This window comes from Syngnathoides biaculeatus, chromosome 14, assembly GCF_019802595.1.
Source record: "Syngnathoides biaculeatus isolate LvHL_M chromosome 14, ASM1980259v1, whole genome shotgun sequence".
Lineage (NCBI taxonomy): Eukaryota > Metazoa > Chordata > Actinopteri > Syngnathiformes > Syngnathidae > Syngnathoides > Syngnathoides biaculeatus.
In genome coordinates, this window is record NC_084653.1 from 28,089,412 (window position 1) to 28,115,236 (window position 25,825).

Consider the following 25,825-nt stretch of genomic DNA (forward strand, 5'->3'; position numbering starts at 1 on the left):
ACGGAAGTTTCTTGGCACCGGAGAGCATCGGCCGGCCACACTCGGCCGGTCTGCCTCCACTCTCGGTAAATGAGGATGGCTTACGGCGGCCGACTCTTCTTCTGAGTTAGGAGCTGCTGACGTCACTCCATTAGCAATCTGTCTTGGGCGGTGAGGTCGGCTCAGGATCGAACCCGCGACCTTCGGTTTGTGACGCGGCCATTGCACCGCTTGAGACAGATCGCAACGTGGGCCGTGGGAAATTTCCCAAGTTCCTCCCTTCTTTCTGTACACTCAACTTGCGTATGCAGCTGTTGCCATTCGTAACTGAGTGAGGAAGCGGATTTCGCAGCGACCAACTACGTACGTCTGTAAGTTCAGACAAAAATTTTTGTTTGGCGCTGTGCTGGATTCTTTCTTTTTTTTTTTTTTAAATGGGATGATTTGGCTCGGGCAAAGTTGGGAAAGGCTGATCTTGCTGACTGGCTATCACAAGGGCTCCGTGTTCCAGTCGCCCGAAGCTTCAATGTGTAGACAAAAATAAGTAACCTTCATGAACACAAAAAAAGTAGAAGAAAAGGTTTTTAATGCGTCAAACAGATATTGTACGTTTACATCGACAATGACGACCCGCGTGCAAAAAAAAAAAAAAAAAAAAAAAAAAAGTCTTTTCCTTCACAAACGTGTCCTGACGCCAACTTCCTGTTCGGCGTCAACCAGGGCAAACGAGCGCATGGTAGAAAATTTGGAACGGTGGCTACGACATGAAGGCAACTTCGCTCAGGTGCTGGCAGTCCACAGCTCTCAAATGTCCGTTGGAGTTGGCGCAGGTCCGTTCGTCACGATGCAACACGCCCGCTCCCGCCACGGACGTCTCCGCGGGCCCGCTCAAGTCGCGGCTAACGCGGGATTCCGAGTCCAACCCCGTGATCGTGACCACATTCTGAGGCAGGCCCTGACGACGTTGAAAGTCGACACGCGATGAAATCAATCTAGACGGAACTGAATCGTCGCCGGAGGTGATACGATAGCGGGCGGGGCCGACGTCCCGACACGTGTCGTGATCTTGAGTGGTAGGTACCTGACACTTGCTGATCTGCAGCCAGATGCTTTCTGCCTTCTGAAGGATTTCTTCAACGTCCAGCTTCATGGAGAGCTCGTTCACGTGCTGCCCAAAGCACACACAAAAAAAGGCACAAACCCGCTCAGCAGCAGAACTCCCGACTCCCAACAAAACGAGGAGCCGCTTTACTTTGAGGATCTCGTTGAAGCCAAAGCGCTCCTCCATTATTTTGCTCTTCTCCGAGTCCAAGATGGCGCAGCAGAGCAGAAGATGAAAGTTCTGACAGGGGAGGCCCGTCCACATCACCTGATCACCGCGCGCGCGCACGCACGCGCACACACACACACACACACACACACACACACACACACACAGCTCTAGACCGAGAGTCTCGGTCCCGGTCCCGCTGCTGATCGTACACTGACCTCCCAGAGCCTGAGGACGTCGTGGAAGGAGAACTCTCTCTTGAAGCGGATCAGCAGCCAGCGGAAGCAGAAATAAAGATAACCGGAATCCTGAGATTCTGCGGGCGCAACGGGACAGTTCAAACATTCTCCCCGATCAAGTGACAAGTACTGAAGAACCGACGGTCACTCCAAGAATCAAAAATCATTTTCGGTTTCTGGGACAGTTTTGATTTTGTGGCACGAATCGGTGTGCGATTCAGGAGTCTGGAATGTCGGATTCCGAATGAACGAGGCCGTACTCCCACTCCTGAATCACAATCGGTGAGGAAATCCGTCCGTACCGAGATAGTTGCAGAAGGACGGATCCAGCAGCCTGAGCAGAGCGCTGAGATGGATGAGCTGAGTCTTCATCCCCTGCATCTGCTCCTCAAAGTTCTGGTGCTACAAAGGGACGCCGACGCCACTCAGAACCTGAACGCAGTCCAAACTGGGCTCACCCGTGAGAACTCACCATGTGGTCCATGAAGGAGACGAAGCACCAGAACGCGTCCACCTCGTTCTCCACCACAAAGACGATCGGCGACAGGAGGTCGCTCATGCCCTGCACGTATCCTGCGCACAGGCGCCGAGTCAGCGCACACGCCGACGACCGCGGGGGACGCGAGAGGTGGTCTCACCCAGGTCGAAGTCGTACATGCAGTACGTCATGAGGATGTCGTGCAGGAGGACCAGACCCGGGTTGTCCATCCCCTCGTAGAACCGATTGCATCTGTCCGTCCGGTTGACGTCTTTCTCTGTAAACGGCAGCGGAGATGGGCCGGGACGCTGACGCTAGCTGCGGCGGCGGCGGCAGCAGGTTGGGCCCGTTCCTCACCGATCAGACTCCTGTAGTCTCGAAGTCGGGAATTCCTTCTCTCCTGCTCCTCGCTCACTGACTTCCACTGCAGCTTCATGCGGAAATACTCGTCCCTGCGGTGACCCGTCCGCACTTTTGTGATCGGCGACACGCTCACAAATCCCCAAAGCCATCTTTTTTCCCCCCAGGCAGTCCGCGGGTGATCTGGAGCCAGTTCCTGCCGACTTCCGAGGTGAGGCGGGGGCGCACCCACCCCGTGTTGCCAACCAATGAATGTGATTGGTTGCTTGGCGGCGGGCGCAGAATGGCAGCCGCGCTGGCTTCAGACTGCCCCCTGCAGGCTAGCTGTGGCTACTCTAACCACCACGAGGTATGACTGAGGTGTCAGTGAAGAGCGTGCGAATGTGAAGTGTCTTGTGATGAACTGACGCCCCCACGACACCAAACCGTGACCCCGTGAGCCGTTTTGAGCCTTCACTTGTTCTACTGTACTATTATTATTGTCACAAAGGGGAAGTGGCCCGTTTGTAGTCTGCCTCGCCCCATCGGGTGACCGTACTTGGCCGGCACGCGTCATACAACGCTCTTGTGGATTTTAGGAAGCCGCTGCTTCGCCATTTCGTCCCCACGTACATATTAAGTATTATTGCAAAACAACATACGTATGTGGTATGTATTTGTGTGACTTGCCAGAAAAGTCACACTCGCACACACCTTGCTGAAGCTTAAAATCCAAAAAGTTGTTCTGTCCCGTTTTTGATGTTGTGAAAAATGCGCAACACCCTATTTGGGGTTCAGCAGCCTCAAAATCGCCCTCGTGTGGAGCCCACCTCTGGCCCAAAGTCCGCCGGAACGGGCTCCTGCACACCCGAAAGTTACTCTAACGAGGAAGAAAAAAAAAAAAAAAAAAAGCGGGTCGTACGTTTTGCTTCTCTGCAGACTTTTCCTCTGGTCCAACGTGCTGTTCCACGGAAAGTAGCCCAAAAGAAACTTCCAGGCTTCTTTCCTCACCGCATGACACAAACCCTGCAGGGAGGGAGAAGGGCACATGACGACGACGACGACGACGAACAGAAGCAGAACCGCGAGCACAAGCCGAGAGAACGACTTGCCCCCCTGAAGATGGACTCCTTGAGCCGACTGATGTGCATCAAGCGCCCGTCCTGGTCCTGATGCCCGTTCCACACGTCCGCTGAGACGGGCGCGCTCCGCCACACCTGCGGCCGCGTCCCGAGGTCCACCTGCTGCGCGCGCCATCGCGCCGACACACACGCACACGCCGTTCATCAAGGGGCAAAAGGACTGGCACAAGTACAAACAATCGTGGAGTCAAAGGCCCGGTAATTCCCAGAAAACTACGATGAAATTCCCTTCTACAGCGGCAAGTCTACTGAGGAAATTCATTCTTTCCGGAGGTCGTTTGGTCACTTGAATTTGGCCTCACGGGCTTCAAGACCTCTGTTACGCGCTCCGGTGGGACAGCCTACATCATCGCATCCGAGGGACGGACCAGACCGCTTTATTGTTATGCTGAATTCCACCAGCAGGATGTGCAGCTCATGGCGGTACTGCCCACCCCCACCCCCCCGCCGCCAGCGGTGTCGAGGAAAGTGCGCCTCACCCTGGTGACGACCTCGAAGCCCGGCTCCTCCTGCTGGTTGATCTCCAGGACCGGGATGACCTCGCCCAGGAGGTGGGCCACCTCGTCCGACGGGCGCCGGTGCTGCTCCTCCGTCCCCCGGAAGGCGTCGCAAATGTAGTTGGTGACTTTAGAGAAGCGGCCCAGCGTGGCCACGTACGGATCCCTGCGGAATTTCTGTGGGACGCAGCGCGGGTGGTGTGAGCGCGCCGGTCGACCCTGCGCACGCGTCCGCTTCGAGACTTACGTGGACCGGGCCGAAGTTGTTGTCGTCCACCAAGTTCTCAAAGGACTGACTCAGAACCTTGTTGGAGAAGCTGATCAGCAGACGGGACTCGTCCTCTTTGCACCTGATCGCAAGCGTTCAACCGGCGTCACGCCACTAATTCAATTCAACGCCATCAGAGTGGCAATGTTAACAGTGACAAAAAAAGATGAATATGATCCAAAATAGCACATGACTGGCGCAACTGTGCAAGCCAGAGTGACAACAGGTGCTTTGTAATATCATAACTACAATAGTACTTGTATATTTGAATAAGCTCAAGTGTGTCTCAGTAGGTTTTGATGTATTCAAGCTAACTGGGAAAGCTAAAACAATTTCTAAAAAAAATGTACGTCTCAGTATCGCAGACTTCCACCTGTCCATCGCGGTTTACTAGTATTATAGTGGCAAATGTGGGAGATGTTGACTGAAAGCGTGCCACGGCTCAATTTCCTGTGTGTGTGCGCGTGTCCGATAAGAGCTTTCATAAGTTGATATTTGCCTCAAAGGAGGACAATTAGCATATAAATGATGCGCTTCGGCGCCGCTCGTCAAGATTTGAGGTGACGGGGCCGTTGCTCGGTGACTACGGGAATCAAACGAGTGGCGGAGCGACCGAGCGAGCCGCGGGGCCGCTTGCACCGCCTGCGGTCCGCTACTCACTTGCTGAGCGTGGCCACTCTGCTCAAGCTGTCCAGGAGCTCTTTGCTGCCGCCCTGGTGGAAGCGCAGAGGCGGCAGCGGCGAAGACCCTTTGAGCACGAAGCGCAGCACGGGGGCGTCGCGGTGGCGGCGGTCCTCCTGGATGGTGACGGCGGCGAGCTGACCGAGGCTGACCGAAAAGGACCATCTGCTCCGCTCGTGTCCGCCAGTCGCGCAACCTGCCAAAACCAAAGAGGGGGAGGGGGAGGGGCGACTCAGCCGACGACGAGACCCGCCGTCGTCCACCGAGCCTCCGCGCACCCTCGCCGGCGGCGCAGGATTTCTTCTTGAAGGACGCGGCGTTGATCAGGTCCCACTCGGTCTCAGAGTTGTGCTGGCTCTCCAACAGCTGCTGGCCCCGCTCTCCCGGAGGCCGGCCGGCGCACTGGACCCACTCCATGACCGAGCTGGAGTCCTGCTGGCAGACCACAAACTCCAGGGGGCAGCCACACACTAAGAGAAGCGGGACATGCTCAACGTGATGCCTAACGAGTCTGCAGACCGGGGCTGTCCAAACCACGGTCCATTTGCAGGTCACCGTGCGTTTGAGCGCCCCAAAGCGAATGCTAAAAATACGATTTGACAGGGGACACCATCCTACGGTTGCGTCAAAAGCGTCGGTGTCGAAAAAGCGGCAGGGTTTTGACGACGACGTTCCCGTGGGTGCGACGCCCCTCACGACGGCTACTCCTAAGAATTGGGAATGCACCCCAAAAAATGTCATCATAGATTTTCGGTTTTTGTGTGACCCAATTTAGTCAGACAAAAAAGAGGTCGCTGTGATGAGGCCATCAAAAAAACCGAGGCCAGATCTGCTCCAGCTACCGACGACCGTTAGCTGGCTAGCTAAAATGGTGAAACCCGATCGGGAGTTTGCAGGCATCCGTTGTCGACAAATGACATTTATGACATGCATCGTTATGACGGAGGATGAGAAGTCATACACCGGAGGAGGACACGCGCACACCCCGCTATTTAAAGCTGTCCTCTTTAATCTTCGTAGGAAAATCGGAATAGTAATAGTGAGGGAAAAGTGCAATTATTTTCCCAAATCGTCCACCTTGGCAGCGCACAAAATGTGCGAAGGGTCCACGGAATCCTCCAGAGGCGAGAACTCCATGATGATGTCGGCATCCTGCAAAGGACGACATCAAAGCTCTTCAGTCGCCGCTCAGTCAGCATCAATTTTCAAATACGGAAAACCATTTCACCTTCTCAATCATTCGAAGCGACCCGCAAACTAGGAAATCTTCTTCCACGTCATCTTCGTCTCCACTCGGACGCACGAGCACGCCTTCCAGCTCAAATAAAACCTGAACACAACAACGGGCACGAACGAGGTACTTTCTATACGGTATTTGAATGCATTCGTATCAGCAGAGGCAGGACGACGCATGACCGGTTAGCGCAGTTCTGAGGTCACGGGTTCAAATGCGATCTCCCCTGTGAGGCTGCACCTGCGTGGTTTTTCTTTTCTCGGGCTACCCTAACCCTATCCCAAAAACGTGACCGGTGGGTTCACGGAAGACTCTAAATTGTTTGTTTTTCGGTGTGCCTGAAAATGGCTGAGATGTCCGAATTGGCCGCCGGCCCATCGCAACTACCGGCACACCTACGGCCAATTTAGAATCTTCAATTCCCCTAATACGCATGTTTATGGGATGTTGGGAGGAAATCACAGCACCATGAGAAAAGTCACGCAGGCGGGGGGAGAACATGCAAACGACACACAGGCGAGGCTGCATTTGAAGCCCGGTCCCCAGAACCGGACTCAATAGAGGATGCATTTTACCTCCTGATGAGGAGGAACTGAACGAGGCTGCAGTAACGGTGTGGAAAAGTATTTGAAACTCGACGCACTTAATTGCAAGTGTGCGCGATGGCGCTATTCACCTGAACTTCATTCAATAATGTCGGTTCCGATGCCTTTGCTCACTGAAGAGCGGGTGGCTTCAAACAAAAGGTGCTCGGGAATGTGTTGCTTAACACATCCACGCGCAAACATCATGAAGTGACTTTTGTCTCATATTCATCCTTTGATCTGTCTTCGGTGTACAACCAAAACAAATGAAATGTATTGATTACAATACTTACGGAGGGGACTGCATAAGTGGGGAAACCCTGAAAAAAAGTGTTTTGGACACAAGGTAAAATGTCTCCAACAAAATCACTCCAGTTAAGTCAATCAACCTCCAAGGATTAAGAAAGACGATATTGAAAAAGACTGTGCAATTAAAGAAGCCGAAATATTTGGATGTGATTCATCAATGAAACACAACTGATCAGTTGTAAAACTAAAAGTAGCTCTAGTTTAAAAATATTACATAGAAACTTTACATATTGTGGGAGGATGTTTTATGAGGACCTTTGGAACTCGGATTTCTGTTTTTGTACAGATGGTGGGATCGCAATTAAATTGCGTCCTATTCCAAATTTGTCCTGACGAGATGAACGCTGAATAAAACAGTGAAATGAATAAATTGTGTTTTAAAACGGTGCTGCTCGGCATTTGTGCTGACTTACAGTCAGAACAGAGGTTTAGCGCTGCCTTCAGAGCAGAAGGTAAAAGATAACAATTGTCAAAGAGATTTTTTTTTCTTCACAATTTACAGATAATATTTTATTGATGCGTGACTTTTGCCTTTATGTGTCTAAAGTATCCTTTGTCAATCGACTCTCTCTGTTGTCGTACTCCTGCCGGCGTGTTTTGGACAAACTCGGCAATAAAGATGATTCTTCTTCAGATTTGAAGTATCGCTACAAAGCATGACTGTCGCCGGTTCGTGGGTTTGATGATGCTTCACTGGGCTGAGGTTGGCCAACTCTTAACTGAGTAACTCAAAGTGGCGGCTAGCGCGCTAGCTGGTCAGCTGAGCTAGCTAACGGCGGCGGGCAGCAGCGGAAACGGGATTTCTCCCCCCCCCCCCCAAAAAAAAAAAAGACGTCGAAGACCAAACGCCGGCTCGCTTCCTGCCGCGGACATCTGCCGTCACAGGAGCGAGCGCTGCCCGTGTAAATGTTTTCGTGCGAGACACGCCTCGTTTTTACCTTTGGAACGCACTCTTCCGCCGCCATTTCGCCAACGCGTCACGTGCCTGTCCAACGCCACAACAACACTGACGTCAGTTTCCGGTGAGGATGCCGCGTTCCATTTCTACTGGCAAGTCGGAATTTCCCAAACCCGGGTCGGAATTTTCAAATAGTCGAGTTCTCTTTTCTTCCCCTACACTAAACACTAAATACATGCTCCTGTAATAATCCGTTTCTTAACGTTTCCATCCATCCATTTTCCAAGTCACTTATGCTCACAAGCGGCTCGGGGGAATGCCAGTCATGCCCCGTGACCCTAATCAGGATAAGCGGTGTTGAAAATGATATTGACATCCGAATCGGATGCAGATGTTATTTAAAAAAAAAAAAATGATTCGAGTGAATGAGTCCACTCAAAAGAACTTCCGTGCCCATGCAGGGTTAGGATGTTGGGAAGAATTCAAAAACGGCAAAAAGCTTGGTCGCACGATGCTGCAGTACCGCCACCTCCCGGAAAGAACTCGGTACTGCAGTTTTGAGCATTCGGTGCACATTTGTCCAAAAAGTTCAAAATACCTGGTATGCACACGTACAAGTGACTATTGATATTAACTGATGTATTTATATTCAAGTATATGAGCGCGTGTCTGTGACAACACAAGCCCACGAGGACGTGAAAAACAAGGAAACCTTGAGCGTCGCTCTCGCGATATTCAACGGGACTGGACCCAACTAACGAAACTCACGCTCAGCTCACACGTCTGGCCGGAAGTGGCGTTTTCCCAGATAAGGCAAACCGTCGCGGACTCTTCACGTTCCCTGTTCGAGTGAACATGGACGCAGAGTCGGCGGGTCGGGTCCAGACGGACGACGTCGAGCTAGAAGACGGGGAAATTTGCGACGATGACGGCGAGGAGAGCTCCGCCGCCCGGCGGGGGGAGGGGAGGAGAAGCAGGCCTCTGCGGGGTCCGAGGCCGCCCTACATGGCCCACCCTCCGGCGGACTTTCGCCACATGATGGCCTATGACGTCCACGGAGCCCAGTGCGGACCGGACCGACCGCACGCTCCCTGCCCTCCCCTGCCGCCGCCGCCGCCCCCGCCGGCCGGGCTCGCTCCGATGTGCGGGGGGCCCGGTCCGCGGCCCAGTTTTTGGGAGCGGAGCCACGGCGCTCTGGGGAGGTTCAGACACCGAACCGTACCGAACGGAGGACGGGGGGCCTGGAACCGGGGAACCTGGGCCGGCCCCAGACCCCCCATGGGTCGGTACGGGCCCGGAGAGAACAGTCACAACCGGAACGAGTCTCCCGGCAGGAAACGTATCCTTCGTTCCTGGCAAGTTTTTTTTTTTCGTTTTTTTTCCCCCCACGTACAGCTCTACTGACACCATAAACCATAAAAATGGGAGAAACGATTTTCCATTTTCCACACACGTTCACACGGGGCCATACATCGAGTGAGAGAGGGCGACAAATTGTTGACAGATCGACCGTCGACAGGCCCCAAAAATGCAAACTGTGGTGGTGGTGGTGGGTGTCGACGTTTTTAGCCAAGACTTTAGAAGACGATTTACGTTTTGCGTTCTTGACCGTCTGCCATTAAGTAAAACTCGTTTCCCGGTAGAGGGAAATTATTGGGGATCTCCCGACCCAAGTTTTTACTCATCTTGGGCCGATGCGTACTTAATTTTGTCGTATGGAAAGCTTGATCAAATGATATTACGCAGAGAGTGATAATCGGCAGCATTAGGGTATGGGGGTTAGTTACATAAAGTCATTTCAAAAATGGACTAAAATTGAACTAAATCGAACTCTTATTAAATCCTGGAAAGTAACTTCAACATAACCACAACAAAAATATTTGAATTGCATTATTAACACTGCTTAACTTCAACATTAACATATTCTATATTTGAAACCAATAAATAAGAAAAATGAGCTCAAGAAATAAATATAAATGATACTTTTAAAGTACAAAATAATTTAGGTTCAAATTTTTTCCCGTCAGTATAGTGTGGGAGCAGCAATTGCTTTCTTTTCATGGGAACTTTTTGATGATAGTCCAGTTAAGGTTTAATGTCTGAGATGACACGCTGTGGCGACCCCCGAAAGGGACAAGCTGAAAGAAACACGCAATTGTTCCTGTTGTGCATGTCTTGGCATTTGAAGACCAGAGTTGAGATGGGCACAGAACATGAGGTACCGCGGGCAGAGAATTCAGCTTCTTGATAGTCCGCAGACTCCGCAGTCTCCTCCCTGATAGCAGCGGGAGGGCTCTGTTCCTGGTCCAGGATAGCTCCTCGGTGACATGCACTCCCGGGAACCTGGATACCTGCATACCCTCTCCTTCGCAACGCCGTTGATGTTGCTCCTGAAGACCAACGGCAATCTTCTTGGTTTTCTGAGGTTAGGGCGAAGGCAGATTGTAGGGCGGTGGAATAGGCAAATCGGTTGGATCAAAAATCAAACCAGAAAAGGGTCCAAGGAGGGGGGTGCTTGAGAGGTGTTTTTGAAAAAGCGGAATTAAGTCAAAAACGGGATTTTTTTTTTTTCCTCCAAATCCAAATAATATTCCTAGGAAGCCCTTTTTACAGTTATTTACTGTATTACAAAAGAACCCATTCAGAATCATTTTCGTTGGTCGAGAATGTCTAAAACACACAAGGAATTTGCGTCCGGTGGTTGGCGACGCTCGAGTACGACAAGAGAGCCATTTGACGGAAAATACTTTGGAAACGTAAAAAGATCCAAACTCAGTCCGGTGAGTCTCTGAGCAATGAAAGGTTATTGATAGCATTTTGGGCAAATGGTGGAGAGTCCTCACAATTTCGAGCACTTTGAAATGACTCCTTGAGCAACAATCTGGTACAGTGACCATTGTGCAAATGGCTCAAAGCATTTTTCAAAGGGTTACGCGTCCGATAATCTGCAATCATGTCCATTGCGCAGATGCTTGACGAGCACGCGTGGCCCGTATTGGTCAACAACAACGTGCACAGTGGGGAGATGACTGCAGCCGGTGTACCAATAATGAGCTGTTCTAACAATCTCAACACAAAATGTCTATCACATTGCAATGAAATTGTACAATTTTTAACTGTCGAAGAAGATAATGGCAAGAGCTAAGAAGCGGCAGGAATGTTTGCGTTGTGCGATGGCGCCTTGCTGAGGGAGGTGATGAAGAGGATTTTGCGTGCTCTTGTTTTAGTTCTGGCAGTGTGCGAGTCCTCAAGACCGTGATGCGGTCCAGAACGCGCCGCCGTTTTAATTGAAGGTAGACGCGGGCTGTGGAAGTGAAAGCTCATTTCCCAGAAAGTCGGCGTTTCTCAATCCGTGTTGTCTTCAGAACATACCTGACAAAACAGGCGCCCCTCCTTGACTCGTCGTCACAGAGAAGCCGCTCGGAAGGAATCTGCCAAGAAGAGCGCCGGCGAAGTGCGGCACTGGCGCCGAGTCCTTCGAGGATCTGCTGTCCAAGTACAAGCAGATCCAGATCGAGCTGGAGTGCATCCGCAAGGAGGAGAGCATGGCGCTGGAAGCTGAGGTGCAGGGAGCGGAGGGCAATGTTCAAGTGGTGGAGCCCAAGGTGCAGGGGTCAGAGGTCAGGGCTCAGAGGGCGGAGGCCAAGGTTCCGGGGACGAAAAAGGGTCCCGCGCAAGCCGTCCCGCTGCCCCAGGAGTCCGCCCAGATTCGGGCACAGAACAAGAAAAGTTTCCAGGCGTTCAACATCAAACCCCTGCGTGTCAAACTCTTCACGCCGCCCAGCCTGGACACGAAAGCCGAGGAGGAGCGAAAAGGTGGAGCGGGCGAGCGATCGATCGTGTCCTTCCGACAGCCCCGGTCCGAGCCTCTGTGACTTCCTGTTTTGTCCGAGCAGCGATGCAGGCGGAGCCGGAGGCCCCGGCGGCAGACGAGGTCGCGGAGGCGTACGTTTGTTGCGGCAAGGACGCAAAGGATGACTGCAAAACCCCCGGCGGGGAGTCGTCCGCCTCCAGCGACGACGTCTTCATCTGTCTCGATGAGGTGAGCTGGCGTCTTGGCCGGCCGGTTTTGCTCTCCTTCAGCCTCAAAATGGCAATTCGGGGGGCACAAAATAACCAAACGTCCCAAAATAAGTAACGTTTTTTTACCAAGTGTTTCGTGAACGCAAAATGGAGATGGATAGACGTCTTGACGTGGAATCATAATCATAAAAACGATAACGACGAGGGGGCGTGTAGGAACTGCAGCTCGTTTTCTCAAAACGGTTTTACTGGTGTCTGGTCGCCATCGAAACGAGAGCTCACGCTACGCGTTTGTGTCCTGTGATTGATTTGTGGCCGTGGCGCCGCAGCTGGACTCGCAGGTGGAGGAGGAGGACCTGTCGGAGCTCCAACTGCGTCTGGTCGCCCTGCAGTCGGCCAGCAGGAAGTGGCACCAGAAGGAGCAGCAGGCGATGAAGAAGAGCAGAGAACCGGCGGCGGCGGTGGCCGCCGCCAAGCCCAGGCCCGCCGACCGCAGGACCAGAACCAGGTCCAAGCCTCAGGACAGGGAGCGAGACAAGGCCAAGCCCGGGCCCAGAGAGCGGCCCAAGACCGTGGCTAGAACTCCTTCGGACAGAAGCAGAGGCAAGAGCACGGGCCCAGGTGAGGAGAAACCCACGCCGCCGGCACTCTTCCTCATGCTGCCCGTTGGCTTTCCCGTGCAAACCTGGGCCAACCGTAAAATGTCAAAACAATTCGTCCATTATTGTGTGATTTATGAATGTGTTTAGTTGTTATGGACGGAAAGGTCTTTCGAACAACATACCAGGAGTGTTTGACTGTTTGGGTTTGGTCCGCATGGGTTCCTTAATAACATCCTTCATAACATTTGTGACGCGTTTGTTGGGGTTCCCCCACCCCCCACCCCCACCCCTTCACCCCCATGCTGTAACATTAGCACGTTAGCCAAGATGGCAGGGCAGACGTCGCATCTGCGTCGTAGAGCTGCGGTTTCTCAACATACGCCGACATACGAATGGTTCCATCTGGACTCGTTCTGATCGTTGCCCCGCTTCTTGCGTTGCGAGCGCAACTTGTTGGTAATGTGGTGTCAGTACGATGTATAGTCATCACTCTGGTGGGTTCTTGAAAAAACCCAAACTCCAGACAAAAAAACTACAGTTTCCCAATTTATGTTGCTTTTTCATCGATATTTGTTTTCATTCCATCCAAAATCTACAGTAAGTAGTATAGTAAAACCCACACCAAAGAGTCACTGTTCAGGTGGACGCATCCCCCCCCCCAAAAAAAAAAAAAAAAAAACGCGTCTGCGCGCTGAACCACGACACGGCGACTCCTTCTTTGCAGCCTCGGCGGGCAAACAGGCGGTGAGGAAACGGCAGCTGCGCACGTGGAAGCTTCAGCGGAAGCACGACGACGACGACGAATGGCATAAACGAGAGGACGAAATCCGCAAGATCCGCGATCTGTCCAACCAGGACGAGCAGTACAAGCGCTTCATGAAGCTGGTGGGCGGCAAGATGCACAGCTCCCCCAAGGTAGTAGCCTCCGTCGTCACCCCAAAGCCCCGCCCGGCGTTTTACGACCTTGTCTTTGTCCTTCAGGTCAGGGGTGGAGAGGCGAGAAAGTCGTCCACCGGTAGGACGGGCCCGGACGGCGCAGGAAACCTCTACCAGTACGACAACTACGACGAGGTTGCCATGGAGACGGACAGTGAACCCGGTTCCCCAGGTTGGTCACCCGGCGCTTCTCAAGCATCTTGTCAAAACCCCCCCCCCCCCCCGCCCGTACGCTCGAAGCAGCAACATGATATGAAACTACATGCGGATTTCTGTACGGCGCACCGAGACTGTTCCTTACGACGGCCTCTTAAAAAAAAAAAAAAAGCTCTGGGATTGATTTTCCGTGCTTGTGTGTGTTGGTCAGCACGTCCTCCTCTAACCGCAGAAGACCCGGCGGCGTCTTTCCCTCTGCCCCCGCTTTACGAGACGGTACGTATGCCAACTCCTCTCGGAGTCGCCAACGCAACGGTCGGGTTGCCGGAAGCGGCGGCAAGACCTTTGGCAACTTTTTTTTTTTCGTCTCGTCGCAGCCCTTCGCCGCCTGCGCCCCTCCCCCGCCGCCTCCCTTGCCCCCTCCGACCAGCGATCCGACGCCCCCTCCCAAGCCGCCGTTTGCTGACGAGGAAGAGGAGGAGGAAATGCTGCTCAGGGAGACCTGCCTCATGTCCATGGCCAGCAAGCGGGTGGTGACCGCAGAGGTTGATTTTTGCTTTACGTTTTCAAAAGTCTTTGCGCAGCACATTCGTGGTTCCCAAACGACCATGGTGGGGCCTCGAAATAGTGGGCCCTGACATCCACGCGTGTCGGCATTGTTTGTCAAATCAACTGACGGCAGCGGCGGTGGCCGATCACGCCGTATCGATCAGTCGGTGCTCGCTTGTCAGCAGGAGCCGTTCTGGAGCGGTCCCCCGTCCCCGAGCGCGGCGCCCCCCGCTGGCTTAGAGCAGCCCGCCAGAGGAAACCTTAGCGCCGTCAGCCTCAACACCATGACGACGCAGCGTGGCAACAAGTTCACGCGAGGAGGAGCTTCCAGGGCGCCGCTGTTGGTAAGAGAAGGCGAGACGGAGGTGGCAAAAGTGGCAAAACGTTGTGCTTCACTACAAACGTACCACTGGATGATGATGATGATGATGATGATGACGACGATGTGCCGCATTTGCGTGCGTGCGTGCGTGCGTGCGCAGCTGCCACGTCACAAGTCAGTGGTGGTGTCTCTGAACGAGTCGGACGACAGCGACTCGGACTTGGAAGTCGCGGCGCAGGGGATGTTCGGCGGCCTGGAGTTCATGATCAAGGAAGCCCGAAGGACGGCAGAGGTCAACGCCACAAAGTCCAAAGGCGCGTCAGAGAAGGAGAACAATCCGATGCGGACCCCCGATGCTTTGCCCGAGGCCAAGAAGGCCGAGTACCGCTTCCTCAGGGAGGAGCTCGCCAGGTATGAAGCCAATCGGGCTGCCTGGACCCGGCCAACTCCAAGTGTTCTACAAAGCCGCCTGCGATTACAAGCTGGGATCGCAAGTCAACGAGCACAACTTAACGTGTGCCATTTTGCACCCCAGCAGGGAAAAGCAGAAGGCGTCCCACCCCGACGCCGGTTCGGCGGCCGCCGTCGACCCCGCCGTCCCGTCCCCGGGGAGCGAAGCCGAGCGCAGGCTGCTGAAGCAAAGGTGAGGGAGGCCGCCGCGTGTAGCTCCGCCCGGCGAAGCGCCCGCGTAACCTCGCCCGCCCGCCCGGCCGGCCGGCTCCCCTCAGAGAGTTGCTCTCGCGAGACGAGACGCTGCTGAAGAACCTCCTGCAGCAGCAGCTGAAGAAGTCCGAGTCGCTCAAGGCGGCCGAGTCCAAGGCGGCCAGGCTGAGGGAACAGACGCAGGCTGCCGAGAAGATCGTGCTGGCCAACAAGACGCTCCTCAAGAAGATTCAGGAGCAGGTGAGCGCCTACCGAGCGTCTTCCGCTTCCGCCCTCTGACCCTCGACACGCGTGCGCTCAGGTGCGCCGCGTGGAGCACCGCGTGTCCATCAAGAAGACGCTGGCGGCCCGCTTGGAGCAAGAGCTGCTTTGGACTCGGAAGGCGACGGGGAGAGAACCCAAACGGAAAGCCGGAGCTGTCCACAAGCCGGTGAGCGCCGGAGATGGCCGCCTTGTGCCGACCTGTGCCGCGTACCGCTGCCTTTTACACAAATGCAACTGTTCAACCCACCTTCAAAATGATGTTTTTTTTTGTTTTTTGTACACAAATGGCTTGTTTCTTACAAATATTGTTCACCAACAAGTACTTTTTTTTTGCCAAGACAATCCATCTACCTAACAGGCTCTGGTCCACACACGCAAGGATTTTTGAAAAGTTAAAAGAGAATTTTTCTGTGACAGACCCCACACATGAAGTCTGTCTTGATCGTACAATGCGTGTGCTGCGCGAAAAGAGGAACCAAAAGAAGATCCTGATCATCTTGGTCTTGTGTCCCGGGCCTCAGGCTGCCCGCAGTTCACCATCTTGACACCTCACTGGCACAGATTTGACAAATAAGGCCCTTGTGTACATAGACTTTGATCTTTTGAAAGTGCTTCATTTGTGATCAGTACGGAAATGCTTAGAGACGACGCTTTTTGTAAAGACCGTGTTGTGCCATCTCAGGCCAGGAAGCTTCAGCGGGTGGATGCCGCCAATCACTTTGCAGCACTGATGGCTCAGAAGCAGCGTCTGCAGCAACTGGAGTCCGAATACGCTCAGAAGATCCAGCAGCTGAAGGAGGCCCAGGCCCTGCGCAACAAAGCGGCGCCGACCGAGCGGCGTCTCAAACCGGTCTCGCTTCCTGACCCCAAAGTTTCCCTTACGGGGTCCCCGGGACCGCCTCAGCCCTCCCTGCACGACCTCACCCAAGACGTCCTGGTGCTGGAGAGCGAGGACGCCCCCGAAGCGGACGATCTTGAGCCGGAGCGCCCCGAGACGCAGATCGCCGCCCCCGAAGCGGCGTACCCTCGCCCTCGGCGCCGCTCCTTCCGCCGCTCCGACGCCACCAAACCCAACCTGGAACAGCCGAGCTCCGCCCCCGCCCCCGTCCCCGTAGGTCCGCCCGCCGCCAAACCAGTCGAAAGCTCTGAGGACGGACCTGTCGCCGCGGGTCCGGATTTGGAAGCGCTGAGGCGCCAGCATCGACAGCGGCCCGGGCTGGCAGAGCTGGTCCTGGAGGAGCTGACTGGACTGGGGGAGCCACACAAAACGGAGGAAGAGGCGAACGTGCCCAAAAGCACCAAGGTACGTTCGCTTCTGATGACTTTTGCGTTGCTCACGGGCATCAAACTCCTTTTGAGTTCACAGGGCACGTCGAATTTGACCTCAAGTGGGTCGGACCGATACGTTGGGATCTTATAAGCTATAACTAATGAATTATTAAAAAAAAAAAAAAATAGATACTTGTTTTGACCACATGGGTAGAAGCAAAATCCTAATCATGCATTTTACATAGATAGATAGAAGGGTTTTCTACGCTTGAGGGGGTGTACTATACATGGGTGCGCATTATATGCGAGAAATGGCGGTGTTTGTGTCCAAATAAAAGCAAAGAACGTTGGAGTCGTTCGGACTGCAAGCGCGACGCCGCTGATTTGATGCCTCTCTGCTCAGGTGAAGTTGAAGGTGAAGATGCTCACAGCGGACGCGGAAGCAAGTCCAAGCGCGTGCTGGCCCAACGGGCTGGTTCCTTTAAGGCCTTACCGCAGTCCTCTGCTGGTCTTCAAATCTTACAGGTGAGCTCGCTTCAGGCTTCAGGCTTCCGGCTGCTTGCTCGCGGCTCAAAACGCCCCCTTTGTTTTTTTTTTTTTGAGGAGCAGTTTTACAAATTATTTCTTCATTGGATGGCCAATGTGCCAATTCTTAATTGCAAAGGAACCCAAAGTAAGAGTTTGCTTAAACAATGCGACAGCGGAAATGAACGGAAGCCAGTTTAGGAATATTTCCTTGATCCACTCTACTCGTAGCTTTCAAAGTTTGACCGTTTACAGATCAGCAAAAGCACCCGTCAGTCACGTTGGAATTGCTTTCTGGACTCGTCAGCTTCCTAATATGCAAAAGAACATTGCGCAGGGCTAGCGTTCATCAATTTCAATTTTCACAGTTTCTGGATGAGGTGGAGAGAAAAGTCCGCGTTTCACGCCTTGAATTTCATAACAAAATGCTTTCACCGTTTTTTTTTTGTTTTTTTTTCTTCATCGCATCTTTCCGACTTGTTTCTGCTTCTTCATCCAACTACGTTTACGTGCGCTGTGTACTTCCCACGTATCAGTGAAGCACGTTGTCGCGCACACCCTTTTATGTGCGCTCTGCGGAGCAAAAAGCCGTCGGAGAGCGTTTGTTCGGCGGGCGGTCTTCGGTGCAGGTCGACGGCCGCGTCCGCTTCTGACTCGCGTTTTCCCGGCGTCAGGTTCAGCCCGTACTACCGGACCAAGGAGAAGTTGTCCCTGAGCTCGGCCACCTACAGCAACGCCATCCGGCCCCAACGCTGCTTCTGTCGCTTCGACCTGACGGGGACGTGCAACGACGACGGCTGCTCATGGTGAGGCGGAGACGGCGTCCCCGCGGCTGGCGGCGACGGCGACCGTGACGCTTCCTCCTCTTTTGCTACAGGCAGCACGTCAGGAGCTGCGCGCTGACGGGGAATCTCCTCTTCCAGGATGTTCTGTCGTACAACTTGTCTCTGATCGGCTGCTCGGACGCCAGCTCTGACGGCCAAGTCGGCTCCGCCGCAGGTGGGCGGAGCCTCGCCCACGCGTCCGGTGAAGTTTGCTGACGTTTTACAGCATGTCAAACTACGTGTTCTGAGCTTCATGGAATTCGATGAAATATGTCCGTCATTGCTCGCCGTCGCGCACTGCTTACAGTAACAACCCGAGAGAAGCTCGTTTACAAGAAAAGTCCATGTTGATGACTTATTCAGCCCACAGGAAGGCAGGATTCACGCGCAACCTTTCAAAACACGCTGCGCCAGAGCAAAAGCTTACTTTCCCGCACATATTACCCATTTGGCCGAGCTGCAAATATCTTGGGATCCGTCTCACTCGCAGCAAAACTACAAGGCCTCAATGGCGGCCTCATCTTTGGGGTTGCACACTTTTAAAATGCACAGACCCGAGTTTGGGAACCGCTAATGGAGACGGACTGTCGGATGAGCGTTTTTTCTTTCTTTTTTTTTTTTTCTTCGGCATGTTGCAGAAAAATACATGAGCAAGCTGTTGGGTCCGCACAGAGGCGGAATGGCGGCAGACCAGACGGCCGTCTTCCTGGTCAGCAAAGTCAACGAGAGCCGTCGTCACGGTGAGCGAGCGGCGCCCGGCCCGTCAGCGGGCGGATCGTGGCGCTGACGCCGGTCCTCCCGTTGTGTGCAGTGCCGCCCTTCACCACCTGGAAGGGCAAAAGGAAATGGAGGCCATCGGCGCTGAGCGAGCAGAACGCCGACGGGGACTGCGAGGAGGACGCGTCGGGGGAGGAGCGGCCGTCCAGAACCTCAGGTCGGTCCTGTCCCGAACGGCAGCGCTCACTTTTTCCCCATCGCGACGTGTGTTTGCAGACGTGCACGTGAGCCGGTTGGACGCGTGCGTGACGTCTGAGGACAAGCGTTACTTCCTCAGCGACACGGACGACATCTGCAAGCTGGAGAGCGGCGTGTCGGACAACCCCGGAGACACGCAGCTGTGGATCAAGCTGGCTTTCAAATACCTCCGCCAAGACGACACGTACGCCGCCGTCCGCCTCGCGATCTCGGGCTGCCGCTGCCGTCCGACGGCATCGCCCTCGTCCTTCTCTTTTCGCAGGCCGCCGAGCGAGTGTTTGGAGGCGGCCCTCAACACGCTGTCTCGCGCGCTGGAGCACAACTGCGACCACCCCGAAGTGTGGACGCACTATCTGACGCTCTTCTCCCGCCGAGGACACCGCGACGAAGTGCAGGAGATGTGCCAGATGGCCGTGGAGCACGCGCCCCACCGCAGCGTCTGGTGGAACGTGAGTGACGCCGTGCAGGCGGAGTAAAGGCTCAAATCTGAAGTTGTCGACTCTGCTTGTGAGGCTTTCCTGCCTATTTTTGCACTCGAAAATGGGCGTTTTCAAGAGACCGATGAACAAAGCGTGGGAGGGACGAATAGACGTGGTTTAATATGCAAACCGTGTACAGTATGAACCTCTTTTTGCTGCGTTGTGCTTCCGTGGTGCTGCACCACTTTGTGAGTCTATCTTATAAAAATGTGTTTGCGTATAATTTCACGAGCAGCCGATATTGCTATTGGCATCCACTTCCAAAATCCTGCATCCTCCGGTTCTAGCGTGCTTTGGGAGCCAAGTGATCAACTTAATGAGCAAAAGCGGTTTTGTTTTTTTTTTTCTCCCCGTAACATTGTGAGCAATTTTAGCAGGTACACTTGGGACATTAACGCTACGATTAACTATATTAAAATTAAAAAATGTGATTTGGCTGGCAACGATTTCAGTGTGTCCGCCACCTCTCACCCAGACTCTGTTGGGATTGCAACCTGAGGTAGCATAAGGAAAATGGATAGATGGATCGAACCAAAAACTCGTAGTACATCTGATAAACACCAGAACCGAGTGGCCAAGGTGCTCGTGACTTCCAAGTCACGATTCGGCTGGACTTACCTGAGGTCGGGCGGGGACCGGGCTTGACTAGCGAGACCGTCGCGTCGTATTCCGTGGGACCGAGGGCGTGGTTGTGACCGGCTTCCTGTGCTGTGCAGTATCTGAGCTTGGCGAGCACGTTTGAGGGGAAGGACTCCGTCTGCGAGCGTCTCCTCCACTTCCTGCGGGCCGAGGCGGCGTGCGGGTCCGTGTCCGAGGAGCGCTCCTTCCAGCTTTTGGAGGCTGTGCTTTACCGCGTCCACTTGAACGTCTTCACGGGCCGCTCGGAAGCCGCCCTCGCCATCTTCCGGGTACGCTTGACCGTGTCGTGCTTCACCTATACTCAATTGTTGCAGGCAGAACCTTCTTAATTGTCCTCACACTGGGACCTGCATTGACTTGACTTGTTGTCGCAAAGTCACGAGCCACTTTTGACTATAAAGCATTTTTTGGGTTCAAAGTAGCCCCTGAAATGTGCACATAACACTATGTTGCATTTTTAAGTGCTCTTTTGAGTGAGTTTGTCCTATTGGCAGCCGTGAAGAACGGTAGCCAACAGCTGAGCTGCACTCTTTGTGACCGGAGCGCGATTCCCTCATGTGTGCCATGTTGAGTAAATCGGTACAGGAACAGGAATTTGCTATTTGAAGGTTGGGAAGGAGAAACATTTCGGAGATTGAATAAATTAATTATGTTTGAACTCTGCAAATGTTGTCCGGCCTCAGTGCTGCCAGGTCTGTTGTGGCGTGCGGTGGTACTGCACCGAAGACGGATAATTAGGAGTCAAACCCCCCTGAAAAAAACAACGAAAAGCGATGTTGCCGCAGTCACATGACATGTTCAGCGGTCAAGGGTTTGTTTGTTTTTTTTTTTTTTTTTTTTTCCCCCAGGACGCCTTGAAGGACGCCGGCCATCACGGCATCGCCGAGCGGCTCCGACCGGGCCACCGGGCGCTGGCCTGGTTAGCGTACATCCACCTGAAGGAGTTCGGCCGCCTCCCGGCCGCCCTGTACGACCCGCTGGAGTCGGGCCCGTCCGGGCTGGTCGGCGCCGACCCGTTTCTGTTGCCCTGGCGGTCGGCCAGCGACGTCCGAACGCCGCACGAGGAGCTCATCGGGCTTTTCGAAGGTAAAAAAAACGTGGCCAACGTAAACGACGCTCACCGGGAACGGCCTGCTAACGGGTCCCTTTGCCGGTACGTCTGCGTCCCAGAGGGCGTCCGCCGGTGCGGTGACGATTCTTTGAGTCCGAGCGAGAGGACATTGGCGTGCCTGCCGCTGCATACCAACTTCCTGTTCCTGCACAGGCTGTTGGGCAGGTGGGCGAGGTCAGAGGTCAGAGGTTTCTTCGAAGGCCGTGCGTGTGACCTGCCGGCGTGTGTGTGCAGGTTTGAGGAGGCCGTGTCGTCATGCGAGGTGCTGTTGGAGGCGTGTCCCACGTCGTGCGTCCTGCAAGACGTCCTGTGCGAGCTCCTCGTGCGCTCGGGGAAAGCGGACGGCGCCGCCGCCTCTTGGCTCGCCGCGCTGGCCAAGTGTCCCGACGACGCCGAAGTTTTCTACCACTGCTGCCGCTTCCTCATGGCTCAGGTGGGAAACGAAGCGGGACAGGAAGTACGGCTGACAATTTCTTCGTGACTTTTTCCGTCAATACCACCTGAAAGGGGGGAGATCCACATAGATTCAAAACTTTGCCTAAATGATTTGAAATGATTGACGTTCATCACTTTGAGGATCAATCAATACATCCTTTTTTTTTTTTTTTTTTGCTTGTGGGGAGGGGGATAAAACTGTCTTTGTGTCAGTATCAAAGGTAAAAGTGTTTTGTTGTTGTTGTTGTTGTTTTTTTTTTTTTGGGGGGGTCAAAAACTATTGAGCAACTTGAAGGCCGTATCGCGCAGCCCTGACAGGAATTTTGCCATTTTGTTTGACAGGACAAGTGGAGCGTCGTCACGCCGCTCTTCCGAGGATTCGTCTCGTCTTTGTGCGACGGGGAAAGCGCTCACGTGGCGCCCGTCCACATCCTGCGGTGCGTCGCCCGCCTCGCTCGCTCCCTTCCACATTATCGCTCGCTTGCGCCATCCTAACGGCACGCGTCGGCCTTCAGGAGCGTGCTGGGTCTCCCGACAGACGGCGCGCAGTTGTCGGCCGTCGCGAGGAAGGATCTGGAAGATCGGCTTCATCGTCAGCGCTCCTTCCTGCACCTGCTTCACTGGTACCGCCCGCACACCTGTTACATAACTCGCGGAGTGTTGACGTCGGCGTGCACGTGACCGCCGTGTCGTGTTGAAGTTAGCAAGTCACACGACCTCCGCGTAGTGTCAACATTAGCGCGTCACCTGACTGCCGCGTGCCGTTGACGTTAGCATTTCAGGGCTGCCTTAGCGTGGCGGTGCAAAATCTGTCCAACCGTTTGTGTTTCTATGTGTTTCCATTTGCGAAAATTCGCCAAACTATTTAAGTCAATTTTGAACAATAAAACGAAGAGTGCATGATTTTTAAGATTGGAGGTTGTGATTGCTGCCAATGGTGCATCAACAAAATATGAAGCCAAGGGTGTGAATACTTATGCTTCTGCGTAAATGTTTAACTTTATTCTGGGTTCTTTCACGTGCATGTAGGAAAACAAGACTTAAATCAGCTTTAGAAAGTCTTGGTCTTCTTCTTTTCCTTTCGGCTTGTCCCGTCAGGGGTCGCCGAAGGCATATTTGTTTGGCATTTGCATTTGTTTACGCCGGATGGCCTTCCTGACACGACCCCTCTGCATTCAGCCGGGGAGAGACGCTTACGGGACCCGGTGTCCCATCCAAGTACTCAGCGGGGCCAAACCCGCTTCGCTTCCGAGATCGGGCGTTCTCGGGGTGGCGTGGCTGCAAGCGGCTTCAGAAAGCCTAACGGCCGGCGTATTGTGGGGAGAAAGGCGAAGGGGTGGGAATACTTTCGGGTGGCACTGCAGTCGGTCTGAAGCCGCTGTCCGTTTCAAGAAGACCTTGATGGACGAAGACTTCCGCCAAGGTAGAGGACGAGCTCCGACAAATATTGGTGCCCGTCGGTCCTCCTTCCGGAGAACTTGAAGTTCTCCGGAAGCTTTGTTGTTGTTGTTGTTGTTTTCTCTTAGGTGTCGTCTGTACGGTTGAAGTGGTTTGAAGTGCTCACTGAGCTGTGGATGCTTGCAGTCGGTGGCACTGGCTGCACGGGTCCACGGAAGACGCGCTGGACGCCTTCGAGAGGGCGCTGGGCTCAGCCGTGAGCCGCCACGAGCTTCACCGCCTCTGGACGGAGTGAGTCTTCCGTAGATGACGACAAAAAACTTGTTTCTTGGTCCATCCCACACGCCCGATGGCTCGTTGGCTCACTTGACGTTTACTGTCAGACGACCCAAAAATGAAGCCCGTTCCACACGCCAACGCTGTCGTTGCATCAAAAGAAAGTTTGCTAGCATAAGGCGACATAACGCCAACGTGAGCGTGAGGACAAATCATCCATCGGTGGTCTTTGGTGCCTCTCGTCTTGAGTAGACGCTTTGAAAGGTTGTCGTCGCTACGTCTGTCTCGCCAGCTACCTCCGCTACTGCAGCGTGCGAGCGGCCGAGCGTCTGCCCGACTTGGTCCTCCGCTGTCTGGGCACGGTGCCCGCCCGGCTGGAGGTGCCCTTTGACTCCACCCACTTCTGGACGTCTTACCGCTTCCACAACGAGGCAAGAGCGACTCGGGCGGGGCGGGGCGGGGCGGCCCCAATGCGACGCCGTCAACTGTTTCCTTCCCCGCCAGGTGGTGGCGCTCTACCTCAGCTGCGTGGACGCGTCTCAGCACGCGGCGCTCCTGGAAAGGCTGCACTACACGATGCCGGCCAACGTCGCCCTGGCGCTCAGGTAGGCCCGCCTCTTTGTCTCGCACGCACACGCCTGCAGGCACACACGGTGTGTTCGCACGTGTGCGCAGGCTGATGCGGCAGGAGGCCCACGAAGGAAACTTGGAGCACGTTCGATTCCAGGCCAGGATGTTGACCGCCAGCGCCCCCAAGTGTTTGCCAGCTTGGAACATGTGAGGACGCATTCATGCACAAACACTCTCGAACACGTTAAAAATAGGGTCTTTTTTGTTGTTGTTGTTGTTGGGGGGGGCAGGATAGGACCAGGGTTCGAATCCCAGCCCCGCCTGTGTGGAGTTTGATTTCCTCCCACATCCCAAAGACACGAATCCATTGGGGAGACTAAATTGCCCCAAGGTGTGATCGTGAGAGCGATCCATGTGCCCTGCGATCGGCTGGCAACCGGTGCGGGGTGTCCCCTGTCCCCTGCCTCCTGCCCAAAGATAGCCGGGATAGGCTCCAGCAGTCTGGCGACCCTTGTGAGGATAAGCGGCATGGATAAATAAGGATATGAATTACCGGACGAGCGTAGGACTATTGTACAATACTTTGTCCTGTTTGTTCGACCTTGCAACAACAACAAAAAAAAAGGCAGATTTTTTGTTTGTGTATGTGACTGTCATAATGTCTCTATTGTGTTGTGTCAAATACGACGGCACGCGCACGTACGCATCTAAAGACCACCCGCTGATGTTTTTATGCAGAGCCATCGCCGCGGAGACGGAGCTTAAGCAACCGACAGAGGTGAGGCGCTCACAAGTCAGCGATGCTAATGCGATACTAACACATGTCTCAGTCATCTTGAACATCCCAGAATTTTCCTCTGGGCGGCGACGGACAGGAGCCCGGCGTCCGCGGCGTCGTATAACGCGCGGTACAAATGCTAACCTTGACATTTATCAGGGCGGGAAAGCGCGGCGGCTCCCGTTTGTGCCGGTCGCCACTTCCTGCTCTTCCTCCTCGTTTGCTTGTGTTCGTAGGCTCGCCGCGTTGTGCAACAAGCCCTCCAGAACCTTCCGCTCTGCGCTCACCTGTGGAAACGGGTAAATTACGCACATCCGCAATTGCCGGGCTAGGCGCTAACAGGAAGCGGCTCACCACGTAGACAACCCACATCCTCCTCGCCTGTCTTGTGCCTGTGCCCGCAGCTGCTGCAGTTGGAGGCGTGCGTCGGCGGCGCGGGCGCAGCGGATCGCGTGGGCCGCGTGCTGACTCGCGCCCGAGAGGCGGGCGTGACTTTAGCGGAGCCGCTCGCCGCCGCTCAGACGGACACGGTTTGACGTCTGAGGGCGGCGACGCTTTGGGTCAGAAAGTTGAGAGCAAAAAGCAGCGCCTCCTCCTGGTGTACGTAAGTATGTCTGCTGAGTGACGTTTGCTTTGTCTCACTTCCTTTCTTTTCCCCTGGGCGGTGGGGCGGGGCGGGGCGGGGCGGGGTTACGTGGCCCGAAGGACGCTCCACGCCATCTTTTTGTTGTTGAGACTTTTATTTTGTTAAACTGCTGGGAAGCAAAGAAAGGCGGACACAAGAGTGACGAACGCTGGACAGGACGCGCCTCGTTTGCGATTGTCTTTTTATTTTTTATTTATTTTTTTGTGATTAAAAGTACTAAGCATAAGATTGTTTTTTTTTTTTTTTTTTTTTTTTTTTAAATATTAAATTATTTTCTCAACATTAAAAAAAAAATGACTCGTCTTTTTGCCTGAAGTAGTCCGCACCCCCGCCTGTCAATTCGAATCGTCGTAATAAAAATGTCGTGCAGCGGAATGCGATCAGGAAGTCAAAACGCTCCATTTTTCTGCGTCACTCGTCTTTTTGTCGTTGTTTTAATGCAACACGCTTTTGACTGGCGCTCGCTT

The 25,825-nt window shown here is 54.0% G+C and overlaps 2 protein-coding genes across 8 annotated transcripts; one reads left to right on the forward strand and one right to left on the reverse strand.

Annotated features, from left to right (window-relative positions):
- Positions 1-602: 602 nt before the first annotated feature.
- On the reverse strand, positions 603-8,440 carry tbc1d15 (TBC1 domain family, member 15). Of its 3 annotated transcripts, none has more exons than XM_061841911.1 (18): positions 7,959-8,440; positions 7,005-7,031; positions 6,122-6,223; positions 5,971-6,045; positions 5,172-5,325; positions 4,873-5,089; positions 4,192-4,294; positions 3,927-4,121; positions 3,418-3,546; positions 3,228-3,331; positions 2,324-2,418; positions 2,127-2,243; positions 1,961-2,061; positions 1,791-1,890; positions 1,468-1,565; positions 1,232-1,348; positions 1,061-1,147; positions 603-934 (listed from the first exon to the last, which is right to left on the reverse strand). In XM_061841911.1, exons 1-18 carry the CDS (start codon positions 7,983-7,985, stop codon positions 737-739), a joined length of 2,046 nt encoding a protein of 681 aa, XP_061697895.1. In that variant the 5' UTR covers positions 7,986-8,440; the 3' UTR covers positions 603-736. The 3 variants fall into 3 exon arrangements, with proteins under 3 accessions (XP_061697895.1, XP_061697894.1, XP_061697896.1); XM_061841910.1 differs by having other exon boundaries at positions 607-934; positions 3,418-3,549; positions 7,959-8,426; XM_061841912.1 differs by lacking the exon at positions 7,005-7,031 and having other exon boundaries at positions 609-934; positions 3,418-3,549; positions 7,959-8,424.
- Positions 8,441-8,687: 247 nt separating this feature from the next.
- On the forward strand, positions 8,688-25,572 carry LOC133512356 (zinc finger C3H1 domain-containing protein). Of its 5 annotated transcripts, XM_061841907.1 has the most exons (34): positions 8,688-9,257; positions 11,330-11,734; positions 11,815-11,960; positions 12,271-12,562; positions 13,268-13,458; positions 13,525-13,651; positions 13,847-13,911; positions 14,013-14,180; positions 14,367-14,528; positions 14,667-14,917; positions 15,042-15,149; positions 15,235-15,409; positions 15,471-15,599; positions 16,116-16,736; positions 17,106-17,227; positions 17,902-18,033; positions 18,105-18,253; positions 18,690-18,791; positions 18,863-18,985; positions 19,045-19,210; positions 19,289-19,475; positions 20,222-20,413; positions 20,993-21,230; positions 21,315-21,420; positions 21,490-21,688; positions 22,033-22,127; positions 22,206-22,313; positions 23,275-23,379; positions 23,657-23,795; positions 23,869-23,969; positions 24,040-24,141; positions 24,673-24,712; positions 24,949-25,011; positions 25,117-25,563. In XM_061841907.1, exons 1-34 carry the CDS (start codon positions 8,774-8,776, stop codon positions 25,246-25,248), a joined length of 5,925 nt encoding a protein of 1,974 aa, XP_061697891.1. In that variant the 5' UTR covers positions 8,688-8,773; the 3' UTR covers positions 25,249-25,563. The 5 variants fall into 5 exon arrangements, with proteins under 5 accessions (XP_061697891.1, XP_061697889.1, XP_061697887.1 ...); XM_061841905.1 differs by having other exon boundaries at positions 15,045-15,149; positions 24,673-25,011; positions 25,117-25,572; XM_061841903.1 differs by having other exon boundaries at positions 24,673-25,011; positions 25,117-25,569.
- Positions 25,573-25,825: the final 253 nt, after the last annotated feature.

What these genes read in the sequence shown, in the direction of transcription:
- tbc1d15 (XM_061841910.1), bottom strand. Translation starts at nt 7,985, where the DNA reads ATGGCGGCGGAAGAGTGCGTTCCAAAG. An exon ending in TCTCCTTCATGGACCACATG is followed by an intron (nt 1,891 to 1,960) that starts GTGAGTTCTCAC and finishes GTCCCTTTGTAG; the next exon opens with CACCAGAACTTTGAGGAGCA. An exon ending in TGCAGATCAGCAAGTGTCAG is followed by an intron (nt 935 to 1,060) that starts GTACCTACCACT and finishes CAACGTCGTCAG; the next exon opens with GGCCTGCCTCAGAATGTGGT.
- LOC133512356 (XM_061841903.1), top strand. Translation starts at nt 8,774, where the DNA reads ATGGACGCAGAGTCGGCGGGTCGGGTCCAGACGGACGACGTCGAGCTA. An exon ending in CGAGTCTCCCGGCAGGAAAC is followed by an intron (nt 9,258 to 11,329) that starts GTATCCTTCGTT and finishes TCGTCGTCACAG; the next exon opens with AGAAGCCGCTCGGAAGGAAT. An exon ending in CGCAGGCTGCTGAAGCAAAG is followed by an intron (nt 15,150 to 15,234) that starts GTGAGGGAGGCC and finishes GGCTCCCCTCAG; the next exon opens with AGAGTTGCTCTCGCGAGACG.